This window comes from Pan paniscus, chromosome 19 (assembly GCF_029289425.2).
Source record: "Pan paniscus chromosome 19, NHGRI_mPanPan1-v2.0_pri, whole genome shotgun sequence".
Taxonomy (NCBI): domain Eukaryota; kingdom Metazoa; phylum Chordata; class Mammalia; order Primates; family Hominidae; genus Pan; species Pan paniscus.
The window spans coordinates 84,000,192-84,023,180 of NC_073268.2; the positions used below are offsets into that span (position 1 = coordinate 84,000,192).

General features: G+C 45.8%; 2 protein-coding genes across 23 annotated transcripts in view; one reads left to right on the forward strand and one right to left on the reverse strand.

The window, feature by feature from the left end:
- Positions 1–7,095, forward strand: part of BPTF (bromodomain PHD finger transcription factor) — a 156,791-nt gene extending 149,696 nt beyond the window's left edge. For 16 of the 22 annotated variants that reach the window (XM_055101692.2, XM_034942761.4, XM_055101704.3 and 13 more), the window contains 2 exons: positions 201–387; positions 6,191–7,095. In XM_055101692.2, the coding sequence (XP_054957667.2) occupies positions 201–387; positions 6,191–6,227 (224 nt within the window). In that variant the 3' untranslated portion in view covers positions 6,228–7,095. Of the gene's footprint in view, positions 1–200; positions 388–5,402 lie in introns of all 22 variants that reach the window. The other 6 variants (XM_055101693.2, XM_055101698.2, XM_055101701.2 and 3 more) reach the window with 2 other exon arrangements.
- A 7,657-nt stretch (positions 7,096–14,752) lies between these two features.
- C19H17orf58 (chromosome 19 C17orf58 homolog) lies at positions 14,753–20,109 on the reverse strand. Its single transcript, XM_003812364.5, has 4 exons — positions 19,762–20,109; positions 17,057–17,623; positions 16,684–16,875; positions 14,753–15,753 (listed from the first exon to the last, which is right to left on the reverse strand). Exons 1-4 carry the CDS (start codon positions 19,835–19,837, stop codon positions 15,563–15,565), a joined length of 1,026 nt encoding a protein of 341 aa, XP_003812412.2. The 5' UTR covers positions 19,838–20,109; the 3' UTR covers positions 14,753–15,562.
- Between the last annotated feature and the right edge of the window lie 2,880 nt (positions 20,110–22,989).

Genomic DNA, 22,989 nt, shown 5'->3' on the forward strand with positions numbered 1-22,989 from the left:
ATTTTAGAACCTCAATCAGAAACAAAATTGGAAAAGTACTCTTTTGTTCTTCATGAATTGCAAAATAACCTCCAGGGTGAACCAGCCTGACTCCAGGACTGCTTGCACAGTAAACATATATACTTGTTAGAACTTCGGAGAATATTCACATTGGAAAAACCTTAAAGCTCTGAAAATGTTTTACATTTTGTGTTTTTAAGACCTTGCCACCATGGAAGAAAGAGTACAAAGACGATATTATGAAAAGCTGACGGAATTTGTGGCAGATATGACCAAAATTTTTGATAACTGTCGTTACTACAATCCAAGTGACTCCCCATTTTACCAGTGTGCAGAAGTTCTCGAATCATTCTTTGTACAGAAATTGAAAGGCTTCAAAGCTAGCAGGTGAGTAGATGGGTTCGGTATTCTGAATTAATTCAACTCTTCACACTCTTTATACTATTCTGTCTAACGATTCAACCAGTGCAGTTTATGGTAAATTTAACCTTAAATATCTTTAAAAAAAATAAAAAAATCAAGACTCCAGGGTTATGATCTACTGCCAAGGAGAAGTGGACAAATTGCTGGGTTTGTTGTTGATCTACTTAAAGTCTTTTTTTGAAAATTCAAGAAGTGGCCGGGCATAGTGGCTCACGCCTGTAATCCCAACACTTTGGGAGGCCAAGGCAGGCAGATCACCTGAGGTCAGGAGTTCGAGCCCAGACTGGCCAACATGGGGAAACCCCGTCTCTACCAAAAATACAAAAATTAGCCAGGTGTGGTGACGCACGCATGTAATCTCAGCTACTTGGGAGGCTGAGGCACAAGAATCACTTGAACTTGGGAGGCGGAGGTTGCAGTGAGCCAAGGTCACACCACTGCATTCCAGCCTGGGTGACAATGAGACTTTCACAGGAGGTGGGGGGAACATCCCAGCCTTGTCAACATAATGAGACCATGTCTCTACAAAAATTTAAAAAATTAACCAGGCATAGTGGCATGCACCTGTAGTCCTAGCTACTCAGGAGGCTGTGACAGGACGATCACTTGTGCCCAGGAGTTCAAGGCTGCCGTGAGCTGTGATTACACTACTGCTCTCCAACCTGAGTGACAGAGTGAGACCCTGTCTCAAAAAAAAAAAAAAAAAAAAAAAAAAACAAGAAATGAAGAAAAATTTCCTGAGCTGATGATTGTCACAGGACTTTAAATTCTAGCAGAATAAAGTCCTTCACTCAGCAAATGACTTTTGAGAACCTGATGTGTGCCTGATACTGGGAATTTAGCAATGAATAAATTAAGGCCCCTGCACTCTATGAGGGGTGGGTGGAGCAAGGGGGACAGTTGATAAACATCATAAACCAGGTAGACAAATGGAAAAAGACTCACCCCTACATACATCGCTATAAAATTTCCAAATGCTACGAATAAAAGAAACTCTTAGATAAAACCGACAATCTATAAAACAAGAATTAGATTGGTGTCAGATTTTTCTGCTGTGACATTTAGTGCTAGAAGATTATGGAAGAATAAATCTAAAAGTTTAAGAAAAAATGATTGTCAGCCTAGAAGTCTGTGCAGCCAGTCAAGTTTAGAGGCAGAATAAATATATTTTCAGTCATGTGAGGACTCAGGGCATCCTTTCTTGGCAGGTATTTTTTAAAAGTGTGTGCTATTGGCCAGGTATGGTGGCTCACGCCTGTAATCCCAGAACTTTGGGAGGCCAAGGTGGGTGGATCACTTGAGGTCAGCAGTTCAAGACCATCCTGACCAACATGGCAAAACCCCATCTCTCCTTAAAATACAAAAATTAGGCAGGCATAATGGTGCACGCCTGTAGTCTCAGCTACACAGGAGGCTGAGGCATGAGAATCGCTTGAACCCGGGAGGCACAGGCTGCAGTGAGCTGAGATTGCGCCACTGCATTCCAGCCTTGGTGTCAGAGTGAGACTCCATCTCAGAAGAAAAAAAAAAAGTGTGCTGTCAAAAATAAGGAAACAAATTTTTTCCTTTTAATAATGTATCTTCCTGTAATCCCAGCACTTTGGGAGGCCGAGGCGGGCGGATCACGAGGTCAGGAGATGGAGACCATCCTGGCTAACACGGTGAAACCCCGTCTCTACTAAAAATACAAAAAAATTAGCCGGGCGTGGTGGCACATGCCTGTAATCCCAGCTACTAGGGAGGCTGAGGCAAGAGAATCACTTGAATCCGGGAGGCGGAGCTTGCTGTGAGCCGAGAAGGCGCCACTGCACTCCAGCTTGGGCGACAGAGGGAGATTCCATCTCAAAAAAAAAAAAGTATCTTTTTTTTTTTTTGAGACGGAGTTTCACTCTTGTTGCCCAGGCTGGAGTGCAATGGCGCGATCTCGGCTCACCGCAAGCTCCACCTCCCGGATTCAAGTGATTCTCTTGCCTCAGCCTCCCTAGTAGCTGGGATTACAGGCAGCCACCACCATGCCCAGCTGATTTTTGTATTTTTAGTAGAGACGGGGTTTCACCATGTTGACCAAGCCGGTCTCAAACTGCAGACCTCGTGATCCGCCTGCCTCAGCCTCCCAAAGTGCTGGGATTACAGATGTGAGCCACCGTGCCCGGCCAGAAATTTTTGTTTATTTGAGTTCAGAAAACAAGAGGTTCAGGAAAGCAATGAGAATTACTCTGACCCAAGATGACATTTATACAGCAGGCTGTAAAATGTCAGCAGACCAAATCCTAGCAGGAGAATGGAGCACTCCCCAGAGGCTCAGTAGAGCAAGAAAATGACTCATACATTAGATAATTTGTTTAAGACAGAAAAACATAAGGCTATGATTAAATCAAAGAATGTCAGGGATAAAAATGAAAGGCAATTAGAAACGCCACTAAAAACAGAAAGTTGTGTAAGTGTACCCTGTTAGCTGGGCACGGTGGCTCATGCCTGTAATCCCAACACATTGAGAGGCTGAGGCAAGAGGATGCTTGAGCCCAGGAATTCTAGACCAGCCTGGGCAACATGAGGAAACCCCATCTTTACAAAACACAAAAATTAGCCAGGCATGGTGATGTACACCTGTGGTCCCAGCTGCTTCAGAGGCTGAGGTGGGAGGATTGAGCCCATGAGGTAGACACTGCAGTGAGCCATCTTCATGCCACTGCACTCCAGCCTGGAAGACACAAGACCGTGTCTCAAAAAAAAAAAAAAAAAGGCCCTGTTAGCAAAGGACTAGGTGCTACAGAGAAAAATATTTACATTTTCGTAGTAACGTAAATAATGACATTGGGCCGGGCACGGTGGTTTACATCTGTAATCCCAACACTTTGGAAGGCCAAGGCACGTGGATCATCTGAGATCAGGAGTCGAGACCAGCCTGGCCAACATGATGAAACCCTGTCTCTACTAAAAGTACAAAAATTAGCCAGGTGTGGTTGCACATGCCTGTAATCCCAGCTACTCAGGAGGCTGAGACAGAATCACTTGAACCTGGGAGACGGAGGTTGCAGTGCACCAAGACCGCGCCACTGCACTCCAGCCTGGGCCACAAGAGCAAAACTCCGTCTCAAAGATAATAAAAATAATGACATTGATTTTCAACTTTTAGAATCACCCTATAGACAAAGCATAGAATGATATAATTTTTAAATTATAGGGAAATAAAACTTGGACTCAAAAAAGGGAGGTTGGGAAATGGTTAAGTGAGCTTGGTTCTCCTTGCCATAGCAGGGCTTAAACAAAATTTGATAAAACAAGAAATAGCAGTATAAGAAATTACCCTGGCCGGGCGCAGTGGCTCATGCCTGTAATCCCAGCCCTTTGGAAGCCCGAGGCGGGCGGATCACCTAAGGTCAGGAGTTCAAGACCAGCCTGGCCAACATCGTGAAACCCCGTCTACACTAAAATAAAAAAATTAGCTAGGTGTGGTGGTGCACGCTTATAAGTCTCAGCTACTCGGGAGGCTGAGACAGGAGAATCACTTGAACCTTGGAGGCGGAGGTTGCAGATCACACCACTACACTCTAGCCTGGGCAACAAGAGTGAGACTCCGTCTGAAAACAAACAAAAAAAAACCTACCCAGGCCGGGTGTGGTGGCTTATGCCTGTAATCCTAACACTGTGGGAGGCTGAGGTGGGTGAATCACTTGAGGTCAGGGGTTCAAGACCAGCCTGGCCAACATGGTAAAACCTCGTCTCTACTAAAAATACAAAAATTAGCTGGGCCTGGGGGCAGGCACCTGTAATTCCAGCTACTGGGGAGGCTGAGGCAGGAGAATCATTTGAACCTGGGAGGAGGAGGTTGCAGTGAGCTGAGATCCCGCCACTGCACTCCAGCCTGGGCAACACTGAGGCTCCATCTCAAAAAGAAAAATACATCTACCCAGAGAACTGAAAAGTCAAAGGGATTGATCATAGGGAGCCTGGATTTCAGATGGAGTTAAGGTAGGACAGAGGAGCACAACTTCTCATTATAAGCCCCTCTATGCTTTTTCATTTGTACATCGTGGTTATTCCTCTGGTTCAGTTTCTAAAATTGCTTTTTTAAATTGGGAAGGCCTTTGGTGGTAACTGTGAGGTAGAAGCCAAGGAGTGTGAATCCTACCCTGCTGCCAGCTTGCCGGCAGAGCCCACAGGATGACTGCTGGCAACTGCTGATGAAGGAGAGGAAATTGCCTGGAGGTCCTGGGGCCTGTAGGCAAGACAAAGGGAATTGGTAAAGGAGAGATGGAGGCCTAGGCTGGGCCTGCACAGTGAAGGGGCCACTTAGGATGTCTTCTTGCCACGTGGTTATTTTATGTAGCTTTTTAATATACTCAAGTTGATATAATTTTCATTAAAGCACATGGGAGCTGAATTGAGAAGTTTGCTCAATTCTGCTTAAATAAACAAATTAGGCTGTGTGCAATGGTGCCTGTGATACCAACACTTTGAGAAGCCAAAGCAGGCAGTTCGCTTGAGCCCAGGAGTTTGAGACCAGCCTGGGCAACATGGGGAAACCCCATCTCTACAAAAAATACAAAAAATTAGCCGGGCATGGTGGCATGTGCCTGTAGTCCCAGCTACCCAGGAGGCTGAGGTAGGAGGATCACCTGAGCCCTGGAGGTTGAGGCTGCAGTGAGCTGTGATTGCGCCACTGCACTCCAGACTGGGTTACAGAGTGAGACCTTGTTTCAAAACAAAACAAAACAAAACAAAATTACAATGTAAAGAGTTGTATAAGGGCAACTTGCTGTTGCCTTTTTAGGGAATTTCTATTGTTTTCCAGATTTAAGGCAGAATGAAACATAACTAGCCAGTTATTGAAAATTGATTTATTTATGGATTTTCAGAATTTCCTTTGCCATATTTTCCCATTTTATGATCTCCAGCATTGTTTGCACATTGTTTTCATTACTGCACTTTGTTATAATTCATCATTTATACCATCCATATTCTTTCTTTTCTTACAGATTGTGATATCTTTAGTCTGAATTTTTAACTGGAATCAGAACTGGATGTTGGGGTCACTCTTTGTTTTATTGTACCTCGTGATTACCTAATTCAAAATTGCCCCCCAAAAAGTCAGATTAGTTAATATAATTTTTTAATGTTAAAGATGTATCGTGGTAAAAAATTTACTCTAGCAGCCATGTTGAACAATGTATTTAAAAATTGTAAACTCTTGGAATACTGTATTTATCTGCTATTTCCATATAAAGTCCTTTGACTTAGTCCTGGTAACTGTACAGTAATTTGGTTTACTAATGAAAGTTGTGAATAAAACTGTGAAACTAGAAGGGAGACTTTCTGGACTTTAATAGAAAAATGTGATTTTAAGATTGCTTTTTCTTTTGTTTTAGCGTAATTTTTCCCTTTATATTCCCCTCATCAATGTAAATAAACACACACACACACACACACACACACACATCTTTCACCACAATGGTAATGCTTCTGTAAATGCCTCTATTTGTCCAGTTGGCTGAAAATGTTGTAATCTTTATTAGACAAATATATATATATATATATATTTAAATATTGGCTTTTTCCAGTGAGCTATTATGTTTAGTGTACAGTGAAAAGTTTTAATATTATAGGTTAAAAATTTCTTAATCGTTCTTTTCTATTCGCTTGCCAAGGGTGAATGAAAGAACATGGCTGCTTCTCCCAGACTGACTGACCTTGGCATCCGCATAAAGCATCATTGTTTTCAAAAATGAAGGGTGCTTAATTGTTCCCTTTTTTCTATATTCTGTAGGTCTCATAACAACAAACTGCAGTCTACAGCTTCTTAAAGTTCAGCGTGTTAACCTAACATAAAACACAGCAAGAATCTGGTTGTCTGAACTATTTTAAATTAAGGAGCCAGATGTTTTTAGTCAGGCTATCCTGACAAGACTTGACCTAAACTTCGTTTTTATTGGTCATAACAGTCCAATTATATTCTTGGCCAATTTTGTCCAACGGACAAGAAAAAAGCAAAGTCAACGACACCATTATCTTGTCAAGATCAAATGGTTTTACTATTGTGGCAGAAGCGAGAAAACTTTGTTTATTGAAAAAAAAAAGAAAAAGAAAGCAAGAAAAAAAGATACTATGGGGTCAAGTGTAACTCCATGGAAATGCCACGTCTGCTCTTCAGTGAAGAAGCTGGTTTAGAGTCTCACAGAAAACTTTTGACTGTATTTATTTATTGTTGCAAAAAAGACGCTTTTTTATTGCTGCCCTCATTTGTCAGCTAATTATTTTTTCTTATAAAATCCAGCCCCGGTTACATATAATCATCTGTATCTTATCATGATTCCTGTAGGTAAAAGTACAAGACGACCTCTAGATGTCTTTTCTTTCTATGAAAGGAGCTGCTATGTACACATGTGCACACACACACAACTGGGAATCAACAATGAGTTTATTGTTCATGGTAGATTAAAATTAAGCTTGCATAAAGGTTGGGCTAAGTGGTCCTGGACTACAGACTCTGTTGCCTTGAATATAACAGTACAATTTGTCAATTACTCCGCACCAGGCTAAAATGAGTAAAATCTATTTGAAGGTATCTTGTTTGTAAACATTTGTCAGATTCTAATTTTTTTCTTTTGTATTAAAATTCAACTATGGATGTATATGAAACAAAATAAATGGAGATAATTTTTCTCCCACAGACAGAGGTGTCTTTGAATGTGCGCTAATGATTATCTGTAAGCCTTTGTGGGGAGGGAGGCCTGCAAGGTCATGAAAGGCAGAAGAGTCTAATTGTGCCTGGATTTCTCCAGGACAGCAGAGGCCCCTCGTTTTATCATTCCCAGTCCATTGTCATCACGTCAGAGAAAAATCTTCAGGGGTGCTAATCCTGTTGCATCAGTTGATCATACTAACGAGAACGGTAATGCGACAAGATACACATTGCCTTCATCTGTACATTCTGTGATACCAGGCAAATTACCAATTACACACAGCTACTTACATTTTATGAAGGGCATTTTTTAGATGACCTCATCCTCTGTGTTATTTGTTGATTGGGTTTGTTTTCTGTTTGTTGGTTTGTTTGTTTCTTCCACGTAAGGAAAAGTAGTGTAAACAGTAGCGAGAAAATGGAAACCACAGAGGAAGATGTATTTTGCATGTTTTTCCTTTCAGTGTTCTTACACGTTGTATCACTGCATTGTGGTAATAGCTTCTATAAAATCTGCCATAGTTGGATTATGCAGCTTTGCAAAAATTTTTACTAGATTTTGCACTAACTCATATTAGCTTTGTCCTACCAACTTCTGGAATTTATCTAATTATTGTTTTTCAAAGTTTCTTTCCTTTTAATGTTTCCCTGCTATGCAAAACCTTTCCCAGACCTCAGTTTCTTAAAAGAAAGATGTTGCTACAGTTCCCGATTCTTTCTTATTACAGGCTCAGGTGTACAGGTTATTCTGGGTTAATTTTATCTAATGAAGCCCATTCCTTTTTGTACATAAAGATGTCACTTAAACTTATGCTTACAAACTAAAGAGACTAATCGCTCAATATGAAAACATGAAAAAATTTTTGCTTAAAGTATTAAGATGGAAGTAGTTAAATATGGGTTATTTTGTCCTTTTACTTTTTTTAAAAATGTTACATATTGTATGCACTGTGCTGATGCAAGAATTCTACATTTTAATGAATTATAAAATTATTCTGCATCTCATCACGTCACAGTATTTCTGTACTATTTATTCATATATATATAAATATATATGGGCTTAATCATTTAAAATTTGTTGCAGCAAGAACTTTCCTACCTGTAGGCAATAGATTGCTATGTTTTTAACAAATTGTGGCAAATTCTAAACAGCAATTCTTTTGTACGTAATAGGACATTTCATCCTAGAAAAATAAAGTAATGTTTTTGACATTGGATTTGGTGCAGTTTCTAATGAAGCAATGGTTGGTTGGTTAATATGTTTTCTATAGCTGTTAGCCTTGCCAAATTGTACAAAAAGGATAAATTTTATGGAAATCTGAAACCAGGAAGATGTTAATTTCATATGTGTATTTAACGGTATAAAGTGTTGTATAGTTTCTATCACCATACAAATACATAGACATTTTATAGTTTCATCAACTACAGAGCTTTAGTCCTTCAGAAGTAATTTTTGAAAAACATACTTTTTTTTTTTTTTTTTTTTTTTTTTTTTGAGATGGAGTTTCACTCTTGTTGCCCAGTCTGGAGTGCAATGATGCCATCTCGGCTCACCACAACCTCTGCCTCCCGGGTTCAAGCAATTCTCCTGCCTCAGCCTCCCAAGTAACTGGGATTACAGGCATGCGCCACCACGCCTGGCTAATTTTGTATTTTTAGTAGAGACAGGGTTTCTCCATGTTGGTCAGGCTGGTCTCGAACTCCCGATCCCAGGTGATCCGCCTGCCTCAGCCTCCCAAAGTGCTGGGATTATAGACATGAGCCACCACGCCCGGCCTGAAAACCATACATTCTTATAGAACATAATGAATTCCAAAAGCTGCTTTTCTGTGACAAGCAGAAATCTTTGACAAGCTTCTGCTATTCAGAAAGATCTACATAATACAGCTATTTTGCTTCCAATAATTCAGGCAGTAAACTGTACATTTGTGATACTCTTAGGATGTTTCTACCCCAGGCCTTGGGCTTATAAATACATTTAATTTGCATCAATAGATTTCCTTGGCTAAAAGTATTTTCAGTACCTGTTATACTTTACCTGCCAAGTTCACAATCCTTGAAACCATTTCATGAAAAGTATTTTCCTATTGGTAAAGCTTTTATTCTCCTATCCAAATTCTGCAGGAAGTTTAAATAAAATTGTGGCTGGGCATGGTGGCTCACGCCTATAATCCCAGCACTTTGGGAGACTGAAGCAATGGGTCACTTGAGGTCAGGAGTTGGAGAGACCTGCCTGGCCAACATGGTGAAACCCTGTCTCTACTAAAAATACAACAATTTAGCTGGACAAGAGGCACACGCCGGTAGTTCCAGCTACTCAGGAGGCTGAGGTGGGAGGACGGCTTGAACCCGGGAGGCAGAGGTTGCAGTGAGCTGAGATTGTGCCACTACACTCCAGCCTGGGTGACAGAGCGAGACTCCGTCTCAAAAAAAGTGAGCTTTTGGAGATATTTTCTGAAGTAAAATAATTACCTTTTTATATTTCAAATGGCCTAGAGTGTTATTTAGAGACACTAAGATTTGCTGTTGTTTGTAATCTACCTTCCTAGGATCTGCAAATAAAAGTTACTTCCCTATTTCTGTTAATTCCTTTAGGCAAACTCTCTGCTTCTTTATGTTAAAGAGCCAACCTGGTGGCCTTTCAGATCTCTGCACACTTAGACAAAGCTACATGGTTATTACAGCTTTCGCTCTTCATGATTGAAGCTATTACCATAGGTCTCAGACTTCTTGTCCTTAATGTGAGAATGGTGATATTTCATGGATAAAGTAATGAAGTACTTGAGGAGGTGGGGGTAAGAACCAGCTGAGAAGTATTTTTAATAATTTGAAACATTCTGAGGTATTTCTAGATACTTGGAGCGAGATACTAAAAGATTTTCTCAGAAGATCATACCGCTTGATCCAATTTGAACCAAATTCAACTAAGAAATTAGCTATATTTTCAACTAAAATTAGCTATATTTTTAAAATGTTAATGTCCTGCTTTATCTAATTTATTTATTGCTTGCTCAAATATTTCCTGAAATTGAGGTGATGCATTATAGGTGGCGGGTCAGTTTTTATGAGTTTGTTTCTATGTGTGAATGGTCAACCTTAAAAATGATTTTGTCCGGGGGCGGTGGCTTATGCCTGTGATCCCAGCACTTTGGGAGGCCGAGGCGGGCGGATCACCTGAGGTCAGGAGTCCGAGACCAGCCTGGTCAACATGGTGAAAACCCCGTCTCTACTAAAAATACAAAAATTAGCAGGCCGTGGTGGCACATGCCTGTAATCCCACTACTCGGGAGGCTGAGGCAGGAAAATTGCTTGAGCCCGGGAGGCGGAGGTTGCAGTGAGCCAAGATGGTGCCACTGCACTCCAGCCTGGCCGATAGAGCGAGATTCTGTCTAAAAAAAAAAAAAAAAAAAAAAAATTCAAGAGAAATACTAACAGTGCCAAATGATACTTTCTTTACAAGGCAGTTGTAAAGAGCTATGGGTCGGGCGTGGTGGCTCACGCCTGTAATCCCAGCACTTTGGGAGGCCAAGGTAGGTGGATCACAAGGTCGGGAGTTCGAGACCAGCCTGGCCAATGTGGCAAAACCCTGTCTCTACTAAAAATACAAAAAGTAGCCGGGCGTGGTGGTGGGTGCCTGTAATCCCAGCTACTTGGGAGGCTGAGGCAGGAGAATCGCTTAAACCCAGGAGGTGGAGGTTGCAGGGAGCCAAGATTGTGCCACTGCACTCCAGCCTGGGTGACAAGAGCAAGACTCAGTCTCAAATAAATAAATAAACAGTGTATGTGTTTTATAGACGTTTTCCTACCCAAAGAAAAGTGCTTGGCTGGGCGCGGTGGCTCACACCTGTAATCCCAGCACTTCGGGAGGCTGAGGCGGGCGGATCGTGAGGTCAGGAGATTGAGACCATCCTGGCTAACACGGTGAAACCCCGTCTCTACTAAACATACAAAAAAAATTAGCCTGGCGTGATGGCGGGCGCCTGTAGTCCCAGCTACTCGGGAGGCTGAGGCAGGAGAATGCCGTGAACCCGGGAGGCAGACCTTGCAGTGAGCTGAGATTGTGCCACTGCACTCCGCAGTGCGAGACTCCGTCTCAAAAAAAAAAAAAAAAAAAAAAAAAAAAAGAAAAAGAAAAAAAGAAAAACAAGTACGTTTTCCCCTTGAATTGTAAAATAATAGCTTCATTTGAAGGAGGGATGCTATTGAATTACTACTGAAGGCAAGAGAGTATTCCATTTAGGGACTATTAATGTGTGCACATAGGCACAAACCCATTTGCTAAGAAAAATCTATCAATGGGACTAGATTATAAGAAACTATAGTGCATTTGCTAATTAAAATTTTCCATCAAATTGGCAGGGCGCAGTGGTTAATGCCTGTAATCCCAGCACTTTGGGAGGCTGAAGTGAGTGATTCACTTGGGGCCACAAGCTCAAGACCAACCTGGGCAACACGGCCAAACCCCGTCTCTACTAAAAGTACAAAAGGCCAGGCATGGTGGCTCACAACTGTAATCCTAACACTTTGGGAGGCCGAGGCAGGTGAATCACTTGAGATCAGGAGTTCTAGACCAGCCTGGCCAACATGGTGAAACCCCATCTCTACTAAAAATACAAAAATTAACCGGGCGTGGTGGTGGGCGCCTGTAATCCCATCTACTCGGTAGGCTGAGGCAGGAGAATCGCTTGAACCTGCGAGGCAGAGGTTGCAGTGAGCCGGGATCACGCCACTGTACTCCAGCCTGGGTGACAGAGTGAGATTCCATCTCAAAAAAAAAAAAGGACAAAAGTTAGCCGGGCATTGAGGCCGGGCACGGTGGCTCACGCATGTAATCCCAACACTTTGGGAGGCCGAGGTGGGCGGATCACAAGGTCAGGAGATCGAGACCATCTTGGCTAACACAGTGAAACCCCGTCTCTACTAAAAATACAAAAAAATTGGCCGGGCGTGGTCACCCAGGCTGGAGCGCAGTGGCGAGATCTTGGCTCACTGCAAGCTGCAAGCTCCGCCTCCCAGGTTCATGACATTCTCCTGCCTCAGCCTCCCGAGTAGCTGGGACTACAGGTGCCCGCCACCACGCCTGGCTAATTTTTTGTGTTTTTAGTAGAGACGGGGTTTCACCATGTTGGCCAGGATGGTCTCGATCTCCTGACCTCGTGATCTGCCCGCCTCGGCCTCCCAAAGTGCTGGGATTACAGGCGTGAGCCACCGCGCCCGACACAGACCTGGTTTTGAATGAAGACCTTAATGTTTAGCCAGGAAGTTTCTAAGAATCTGGCCTGCATGTGTTTGCCAAGGTGTGCAAGTTAACTATGTGACCTCCAAGTATCACAGGTATCACAGCTCTGGCACTTTTTTTGTTTCCAAAATTACCCAGAAACGGACTATTATCAAACCAATCTAAGTCAAACCCTAAACTTAAGCTTCAGGATTATGTAAAAGTTATTTTTTTCCTTTTTCTTTCTTTCTTTTTTTTTTTTTTTGGAAACTGGGACTCGCTCTGTTGCCCAGGCTGGAGTGCAGTGGCACAGCTCACAGCAGCCTTGACCTCCTGGGCACAAGCCATCCTCCTACTTCAGCCTCCCAAGTAGCTGGGACCAAAGGCACACGCTAGCACGCCTGGCTAATTTTTTTTATTATTTGTAGCGATGAGGTCTTGCTATGTTGCCCAGTCTGGACTCAAACTTCTGGCCTCAAGTGATCTGCCTCGGCCTCCCAAAGTGCTGGGATTACAGGCATGAGCCATTACACCTGGACCTTTTTTAAACTAGAGTTATTTCAGCAGGATACAGACTAAAATTTTAAAAATCAGCCCAGCGCAGTGGTTCACGCCTGTAATTCCAACACACGCAGGCCGAGGGGGTTGGATCACTTGAGGTCAGTAGTTCAAGACCAGCCTGGCCACCATGGTGAAATGCTGTCTCTACTAAAAATACAAAAGTTAGCCAGGCATGGTGCTGGGCACCTGTAATCCCCAGCTACTAAGGAGTCTGAGGCAGAAGAATCTCTTAAACCTGGGAGGTGAAGGTTGCATTGAGCTGAGATCACACACCACTGCACTTCAGCCTGGGTGACAGAGCAAGACTCCGTCTCGAAAAAATATTCCAGAACTATTTATAACTTTTCTCTTTGTTTTAACATCTGAGCATCCAACCAATAATTTATCTATTTGGTCATCTTGTAGTTGTCTCCACCACATTATTCGAGATAACCACTTAGCCTTTGTTTGTTTGTTTGTTTTTGAGATGAAGTCTTGCTCTGTTTCCCAGGCTGGAGTGCAATGGCACAATCGCGACTCACTGCTACCTCTGCCTCCCGGATTCAAGCGATGTTCCTGCCTCAGCCTCCCGAGGAGCTGGGATTACAGGCATCCGCCACCATGCCCAGCTAATTTTTCTATTTTTAGTAGAGATGTGGTTTCACCATGTTGTCCAGGCTGGTCTCGAACTCCTGACCTTGAGATCCACCCACCTCGGTCTCCCAAAGTGCTGGGATTACAGGAGTGAGCCACTGCACCTGGCCTAGCCTTTAGACATTTAAAAATTCAACTTTGATTTGACTGGCCTGAGTTATGCCTGAGTTAGTTTTTTATCTTAAAGAAAACTAACTCAGGAGGTCTTCATTAGCTATGTACTCTATCACCAATAGTTCATGTAATAATGCTGCTGACTCCCAAAAAGCGATTCTAGTAAAATTTATAAGTTTGGACAAAACTCATTTTTGAAAAATACTTGAAAAATCCCTCAGTAGTGCTTTACCATAGAACACTCAGAACCTCTCAACCCTTTATTACCTGTATGCCCCATAATTGGAACAAATAATAGTATCAGATATTGTAATGTTGGGCTATTGCTTCTTGGCTCCTGTGATTCCCTAGCGTCCCATCCTGGATGTCCTTTAGGTGCACAGTGCTACTACTGTGTGCCATGGACAGTGTCAGGACACATTCTGAGCTTCCTGAGTGCATCACTGTGAGGCCAAATAGGCTGTTCTCTCTCCAGTGAAGATTCCTTTCTGTCTTTAGGCAGTCATCTTCATCTATACATTAGTGGTGTCTCTGTTCACCATGCTTCATATAAACTAAAGTACAGCCTGATCTTCCAAAAAAATACTCTCTTTTGTGGACTCAAGTATAAAATCAATATTTAATTTAGCTAGTGATTAAACCATTTTTTTGTTGTTGTTGTTTGTTTTTTGAGATGGAGTTTCGCTTTTGTTGCCCAGGCTGGCATGCAGTGGTGTGATCTCGGCTCACTGCAACCTCCACCTCCCGGGTTCAAGCGATTCTCCTGTCTCAGCCTCCCAAGTAGCTGGGACTACAGGCACCCACCACCACGCCCGGCTAATTTTATATTTTTAGTAGATATGGTGTTTCTCCATGTTGGTCAGGCTGGTCTCGAACTCCCACCCTCAGGTGATCCGCCGGCCTCGGCCTCCCAAAGTGCTGGGATTACCAGCATGAGCCACCACACCCGGCCAATTAAACCTTTTTAAAACCAACTGAAAAATGTTTGAAATTCACTTGCTTGTGAGCTGTCATTGGTGAATATTGGTTCTAAGGTTTGGGGAATGAATTTGAGAAAGCCTTTCTCTCAAACCTTTAGGGCTCAGTAAGGCTAAAACAAAAACAAACAGGTGCATCCAAGATCTGATTTCAAGGCAAGATTTATTGCTTTACAAACAAACATTATACTTGGTCTTAATAGAAAAATGACACCAGATACATCCAAAATACATTTCACATTGGGATAGCTGCCAGTTCAGCACAAAACATACATTATTAGGAGCAGGGAGGCATGAAAATAAACTATATCTTACTTTTTGGTACATCAGGAACACTTTTGCCTGAAGCCCTTTAGTACTATTTTTTATTTTATTTATTTTTTTAATCCACCCATCTGCACACTGGCCCTTTAGTACTCTTTAAGTATAAAACTTTAATACTTGTCCTGGGCTTTGACCCTTGTGTTTGATCTAAATGACATTTCAAACATAAGTGTCTTTTGACTAGTGCGCTTACTGTTATGTACAGAATTTAAAATGTGATCGTTTGAATATAAAATCTGGTTTGATACATGATATAAAAGTTGTATATTTAAATTCAAGAAAATGTTTTTGTGGACTATTTCTACTAAAGAATATTAAATTAAAATAATTTAAAAACTTATGAAGCAGTGATCTGTTAACTGGACAGGTCAATTATCTGAGCTGTGTAAATCATTGTCTGGCACTACAGTTGAATCACCTTGACACTGAGCTCAGGAGCAGCCCATTTAAGAAGCATCTTGTAAATAACAAAGTGACACCTTCGAGATTACAGTTGCAACTATGCAAGTCATTCATAGAGTAGCTGAGGGCTCTCTTCTGAAGGAGGACCCATTACATGAAGGTAGACCTTTCATGTCTTGTTGCCGACGTCCAAGTCTCTTGCGGTCCAGAAATGCCAGGATGGTTGTTTCAAATGCATTGGGTATGAATTGCACCTTGAATCTGCCCTTCCCTTTTTCGATTAAACCTTTTCACATAGCTGCTGCTGCTCCTTAGCAGTCCATCCCCTGGACGGAGGCGGCCTCTCAGGACCTGGAGCAGAGCTGTAGGGAGCTGCCGTCTCTTATGGTAGATGTGGCCCATCACAATATACCTGCTGCCTGGACAAAATAACCAGAACATTAATTCATAGTGTCTTTTAAATGCCATGAAACAGAAAATGTAAGGCCTTTAAGAAACGCCTAAGCTGCAATCTATTATCTTGCTGCACAAGTTGAAACTGATATTGAGTCTACAGGCATCTGGTGGAAACAGCCTAGCGACCCTTAGAAGATAACCAACCCGGCCGGTGTGGTGGCTCACGCCTTTAATCCCAGCACTTTGGGAGGCCGAGGTGGGCAGCTCACTTGAGGTCAGGAGTTTGAGACCAGCCTGGCCAACATGGTGAAACCCCGTCTCTACTAAAAATACAAAAATTGGCAGGGCGTGGTGGCGCATGCCTGTAACCCCAGCTCCTTGGGAGGCTGAGGCAGGATAATCGCTTGAACCCGGCAGGTGGAGGTTGCAGTGAGCCGAGATCGAACCACTGCACTCCAGCCTGGGCGACAGGGCAAGACTCAATCTCAAAAAAAAAAAAAAAAAGCTGTATGTAACCAGACCACATTACAGAACAAAGGTCCTTATCACAATCTATCAGGATTTCCCAGAGCACATGTCTAGAAAGATGTGGGAGTGGGTATTCCCCGCTACCAACCCCACATACACACCCAAAAAAGCAGCTTTTCTAAACTCAGTTCTGTACAGTCCCTTCTGGCAATGGTGTTTGGTCGTCCACCCCATTTGTCAACATCTATTTATTGACAGCCCGCTTTGTGCCAACCCTTGCTGTTCTCACCCTTGAGGGTGGGGGCTGACAGGGCTTAAATCACAGAGTGGCCGAAATAATACCTGTCGTCTAAATCCCATTCATGTCATTGTCCCCCATCGCTCCCAAAAAAAGGCTGGGCGACCTACAGCGCGGGCTGTGGCACCCACGTTACAAACGGTGGTATAAAGTACATATGCAGCGTCATTCAGGTCAGTTTCAATACCAGGTTTAAACTCTGGACACGGCTTATTGCAGCTGGAGGAGTCCAGGGCTAACATGTGGACTCGGAAGAAGAAGCCGTCGGGGGTGAGGTACAGGCGGTTCATCTTGTACAGCCCGTCCCGATCCACCAGCAGGGTCACCAGCCGGATGCCCGCGCCCAGCACGTCCACATCGTGCACGATCCCGTTCACCGCTGCTTCCGAAAAACAGTTTGGAGAAGAGCATTACCCCGAGTTCCTCTCCCAGTCCCCCAGGAGGTGGTTTTTAGCAACCGCGAAACGGCCCGCACGGGTCAGGCGCCCTGGGATCTCGCGGGCGGGCTTCTCCGGGGCTCGGAAAGGCTCGCGGGGCGGCGGCGCGGCGGCCGGGCTCACCGAATTCGCTCTCGCAGAACGCCTCGCGTTCGTCCAGATCGGACAGGCAGGCGCGCGCGCAGGGCTCAGCGCCGGGCTCCGCGTCCCTCTGCGGCGGGCTGAGGCCGAAGCTGAGGCTGAAGCGCGGCGGCGGCGCGGGCGCGGGCGCGGGTCCCGGGGCCAGCGCGGCGGCGCGCGGCCGGTTGGGGTGGGCGTGGCCGGCGGAGCCCTCGGTGGCGAGCGCGGGCGGCCGGGCGGCGGGGAAGCGCAGGGCCCGTGAGCGCGCGCGTCGCGGGGCGTCCTCCGACGCGGGCTCGCGGCGCGGCGACGCGCGGTTCTCGGCTTGCGCCAGGCGCGGGCCCGGCGGGCCAGCGGGCGCGCGTGCGGCCTCCCGGAAGCTGGCCTGGTTGTCGGCCGGCGCGGGGGGCTTCCGGCGGCGCGGGTCAGGCCAGGCGCGGGCGGCGGGAGCGGCCTCGGCCGCGCGCGGCCGCTGCGGGGCCTCAAGGAGCGGCTGCGCGCGGGGCCCCGGTGTCTCCTCCGCGCTCGGGCAGCCGCGGGAGTCCGGCTTTCTGCTGTGCGGCGGCGAGGCTGTGGGGAGAGAAGAGGAGAGGCGGGAAGGCGGTGGGGGAGGAGAAGCAGTGAGGGGAGGCCGTCGGGGAAAGCCGAAGAAGCCGAGAAGGAAGAAGAGGGTAGGGGAGGCTGAGACGGGAGGCCGAGAGGGGAAGGGAAGCCAGGAGGGGAGGAGGCCGCTAGTGGGGCAGGGGCGCTGCAGAAGAAGGGCTCTGGGAGGGGGAGAGGAGATAGAGGACAAGGGAGGCTTCGCAGGCACCTGCAAGAGGAGAGATGGGAGGGAGGCCCGGAGGCCTGGAAGTGAAGCAGGGAGAACCCGGACGCAGCGTCGCGGCCAAGCGGGGCACGCGCTTCCCAGGCCCCAAAGGAAGAAGGATACGAGGGTCTTGCCCTCTAAGATTATAGCTTTTAAAATTACAACCCCCTATTTACTCTAAGACTAAACATGTCTTACAACACTGGTTAGATAAACTTTTTTGCCCTTCCTTTAATATATACGTATATGTGTGTATGTGTGCGTGTGTGTGTGTGTGTGTATATATATATATATATATATATATATATATATATAAAACATATAAACATCCGCCTCTTTGCTATTTACGGTTTTTGAGAAAGTACCAAGAGCAAACCCCAGGGGGAAAGGTCTCATATTACAGGTTCTCCTAATTGTTTAAGCGCCCCTGACAACAGAACTATTTGGTTTTCCCATCCATGTTTACACTGTCATCCCGGTCTCTGCAGAATCCAGCATTTGTAAGTGGATTTTTATCTGGCTTCTTGGACACCACTTACTGGTAAACCACAGCTAAGGAAGGTTTTAAAAGCTTGGCTGGGAGGCAGAGAGGCCCCTGGTTAAGTATAAAAGCACACATCGCTTACATTTTTTTCCCCATTAGATGATGGAGGAAAGACTCCTAAAATGGTATGGCATGAAAACAAATTTTTAAAATTATTAGTGATTTTCCCTAGTTCTGCAGACAGGTTGGTGAGTAAACCTCAGCCAGCTTGGGAGCTGGGCACCTTTCCATACCAGTTACACAATTTCACCTCCTTGCTTGCCTGGGTCCCAGTGCCCTCCAAACAGTCAAGAACTAGCCTTTATTTTTCTCTCCCCTTGCATTAAAGAGATGGATCTGCCCATTTGCAGCTCTGGCAACACTTCATTTAAAGTTGATCAGTCTTGCCAAATCGATAATCTGCTTTAAAATCAGCTTTCACCCAGCAATAATAGCTGGTTAGAGTTCATGTTTTTGCAAAGAGGTTGATTCTGACTCATTATGTTGTTAAACGGTTGTGCCATGCACAGCTGAATAAAGTTCTGGTGGATATCCAATTCCTGACTGTCAACTGTTGACCTCACAACTGCTTCCCCATTGATATCACCATCTGTTGTCATGGGAAAGATTGTCTGATATTTGGGTTAAATGCCACTGAAGTCATTCAATTTCCATGTGGAAAAATAACCCAGAGTAAATTGCCCTGTGAGGTACGGAAACTGTTTTTCCCAGAGATAGCGAAGCCGACAGAACATCCAAATAAAAGCAAAACAAAAACACGATCCCCCAGAGAACCCCTCATTTCTTCACGGGCTGAGTAACTTAATTTCATTTCGTGCATGAAGTATAAGAGTGTGTGCGTGTTAGTTAAACCCCGGCTCAGGTGTCCCAAGGTTGTGCGCTGGGGCTGCGGGGAGAGCAAAGTGCCCGGGGCTGCCGGATTTCGGCCCCGCTTCCCCCCAGCCCTCCACAGCGCCCCCCGCAGCCCCTGCTCACCCAGTCGAGGGGGGCGGACCCCGCGGCGTCCTGCGAGCCCGGCCCGGGCACGGCTCCCGAAAGGCGCGCCACGACCCCTTTTGACACTTTCCCTCCTCTGTGATGGAGCAACTACTTAACATGCAAAGTTTTCCCCAGCCTGCCCGGCTTGCTCGGGATCATTTCAGTAGCTAAATTGGCTTCTTTCCGAAAAGGCGGCCAAGAGACACGAAACCTTGGGGACACACTTTGCTCCTTTATAAGACGAACGCAGACCCGGGGTGTCCTCTCTTGCGAGCTCTGACCCCCCTCCTCGTCCCACGTTTCACTGAGCCTCCTTCCCAGCTTCCCCCCCCCCAGATCCCGCTCCGCTCCCAGGGCTCCGCACTACACCGATCTTACTTTTTCTCTCCGCCACCGGTGCTTCGGGGGATGATCCGACGATCAAACAGAGGAGCCAGAAAGCTCTAGCTGTCATTTTTGCAGACAGGGTTCCCAGGCTCTAAAAGTGAGCCTGGTCTTTTGCTTGCTTTCTCTCCCCCAACCCCTTCTCCACACCCCCACCCCCGTTCATGCTAATGAGGGGCAGCCTTTGGGGAAACGGGAATCACTCGCTGAGCAGACCATTGGAACAAAACCGAGCCGCAGGGATTTCTCCCTCTTCCTTCCTAAGGGGGACGAGCACATGGCCTTGCAAAGTTGTCCCCGGGAATGTCTGTCCTGTGATCTGCGGGCGAGGAGAGCATCACAGCCTAAACTTTAAACCTGTGTGCGTTTGCGCGCTGGGGTGGGGGCAGCAAAGGGTGGGGTGACAAGTGCAGAGAATAAGCGTGTTTCGGGACTGAGGGACTGGGTGGGGGAGAACGAGTGACGGGAGCTTTTTTCTAGATTAGGTCAACAACAAATAGGAAAATAGTGCTTAAGACAGCGTGGGTTTGTGGAAGGGAGATTCCAGATGACAGAGAATGTATCCTGGAATGTGTGTGTTAGGCAATTTCTAGAGAAACCAAGTCACTGCTTCCTAAGTTTAGTAAAACTGTTTCATTATATATCACAGCTCATTGTAACCTCTGCCTCCCGGACTAAAGCGATTCTCGTGCCTCAGCCTCTCAAGTAGCTGGGATTACAGGCATACGCCACCATGCGAGGCTAATTTTTGTATTTTTAGCAGAGACGGGATTTCACCGTGTTGGCCAGGCTGGTCTCAAACTCCTGACCTCAAGTGATCCACCCACCTTGGCCTCCCAAAGTGCTGGGATTACAGCGTGAGCCACCACGCCGGGCCCAGAGGTCTAATTATTAATCAGAATGTTGCCTGTTGAGGCCAGGCAGGGTGTTTCATGCCTGTAATCCCAGTACTTTGGGAGCCCGAGACAGGAGGATCTCTTGAGCTCAGGAGTTCAAGACCAGCCTGAGCAACATGGAGAGAACCTGTCTCTACAAAAAATACAAAAATTAGCCAGGCATGGTGGCTCGCATCTGTGGTCCCAGCCACTTGGGAGGCTGAGGTGAGAGGATCACTTGAGCCTAGGAGGTGGAGGTTGCAGTGAGCCGAGATTGTGCCACTGCAGTCCAGCCTGAGTGACAGAGAGAGGCCCTGTCTCAAAAAAAAAAAAAAAAAAAAAAAAAAAAAAAAAGAAGAAGAAGAAAGAAAAGAAAGAAAGAGGAGGAGCCAGGCACAGTGGCTCACCCCTGTAATCCCAGCATTTTGGGAGGCCAAGGCAGGCGGATCACGAGGTCAGGAGTTCAAGACCAGCCTGGCCAAAATAGTGCAACCCTGTCTCTACTAAAATTACAAAAAAGTTAGCAGGGTGTGGTGGCACACGCCTGTAGTCCCAGCTACTCAGGAGGCTGAGGCAGGAGAATCGCTTGAACCTGGGAGGCAAAGGTTGCAGTGAGCCGAGACTATGCCATTGCACTCCAGCCTGGGTGATAGAGTGAGACTTTGGTCTCAAAAAGAAAAAAAAAAGAGGAGGAGGAGGAGAAGGAAGAAGAAGAAGGAGGAGAGCAGGGCCGGGTGTGGTGGCTCACGCCTGTAATCCCAGCACTTTGGGAGGCCGAGGTGGGTCGATCACGAGGCCAGGAGATCCAGACCATCCTGGCTGACACAGTGAAACCCCGTCTCTACTGAAAATACAAAAAATTAGCCGGGCGTGGTGGCGGGCGCCTGTAGTCCCAGCTACTCGGGAGGCTGAGGCAGGAGACTGGCGTGAACCTGGGAGGCGGAGCTTGCAGTGTGGCGCCACTGCCCTGCCCTCCAGCCTGGGTGACAGAGTGAGACTCTGTCTCAAAAAAAAAAAAAAAAAAAAGAAGGAGAGGAGGAAGAGGAGGAGGAGGAGGAAAGAAGTTTGCCTGTTGAGCATTAAATCAAAGAAGATAAATTTGCTGGCTGGGTGCGGTGGCTCAACCTGTAATCCCAACACTTTGGGAGGCCAAGGTGGGCAGATCACGAGGTCAGGAGTTCGAGACCAGCCTGGCCAACATAGTAAAACCCCATATCTACTAAAAATACAAAAATTAGCCAGGCATGGTGGCAGGCACCTGTAATCCCAGCTACTTGGGAGGCTGAGGGAGGAGAATCGCTTGAACCCAGGAGGCAGAAGTTGCAGTGAGCCAAGACTGCGCCACTACACTCCAGCCTGGGCAACAGCACAGGACTCCGTCTCAAAAAAAAAAGAAAGAAAGAAAGAAAAAAGAAAAAAAAGAAAAGAAATTTGCCTGTTGAGCATTAAATCAAATTGCAGCTAAGGAGATGAGCTAATCTTCCCTCATTCCGGTGTTAGAGGAGTGAATTATATTCTCCATCCAAAAGAGTAAACCTCTACAGCCCCTGCAAAGCTTGGGTACACCAGAGTCAGGGTCTCCAGACCCTAGACAAGACCAGATAAACACTAGTAAATTCATGCCCTCGGGGCCCTGTTTATAGATGTCCTCAGATCCCCTTCTTTCACGTGCTCTTTCTTTAAGTCAAGTGGAATAAAATTCACTAGGCTTAAGATTTCTCAGTTACAACCACATCTCTGACATACCTTCTTACCATTACATTCAAATCACCCAGAACCTATTGGGGGTGTTCCCGAAACTCTTCTGTTGCAGGAATGTTGTGAATGCCCTGAAACCCACACCCTGAAATGCAGAGGCAGGGAGCAGGCTGGATGGCTCCCAGGGGCTCCCAGAGGCTCCTGGGGTGGCACCAGCTGGAAGAACTTGCCAGAGTCCAGTCCTGGGTCTTGGACAGTGTCTGCCTTGAGCCTTAGAAATCACACTAATGGGCCAGGCGCGGTGGCTCACGCCTGTAATCTCAGCCCTTTGGGAGGCCGAGGTGGGCGGATCACCTGAGGTCAGGAGTTTGAGACCAGCCTCACCAACATGGTGAAACCCTGTCTCTACTAAAAATACAAAAATAGCCAGGCATGGTGGCAGGTGCCTGTAATCCCAGCTACTTGGAAGGCTGAGGCAGGAGAATCGCTTGAGCCCGGGAGGCGGAGGTTGCAGTGAGCCGAGATCGCACCATCGCACTCCAGCCTAGGGGACAAGAGCGAGACTTCGTCTCAAAAAAAAAAGAAGAAGAAGAAAAAAGAAACCACACTAATGGTGGAAGGTACAAAGAGTTCAAAGAGACTGATCTAT

Bases quoted from the DNA above. Each gene is read 5' to 3' on its own strand.
- C19H17orf58 (XM_003812364.5), bottom strand. From the start codon at position 19,837: ATGACAGCTAGAGCTTTCTGGCTCCTCTGTTTGATCGTCGGATCATCC. The intron at 17,624-19,761 runs GTAAGATCGGTG...CTCTCCCCACAG, and splicing joins ACCGGTGGCGGAGAGAAAAA to CCTCGCCGCCGCACAGCAGA. The intron at 15,754-16,683 runs GTATTGAAACTG...TATTTTGTCCAG, and splicing joins GTGTCCAGAGTTTAAACCTG to GCAGCAGGTATATTGTGATG.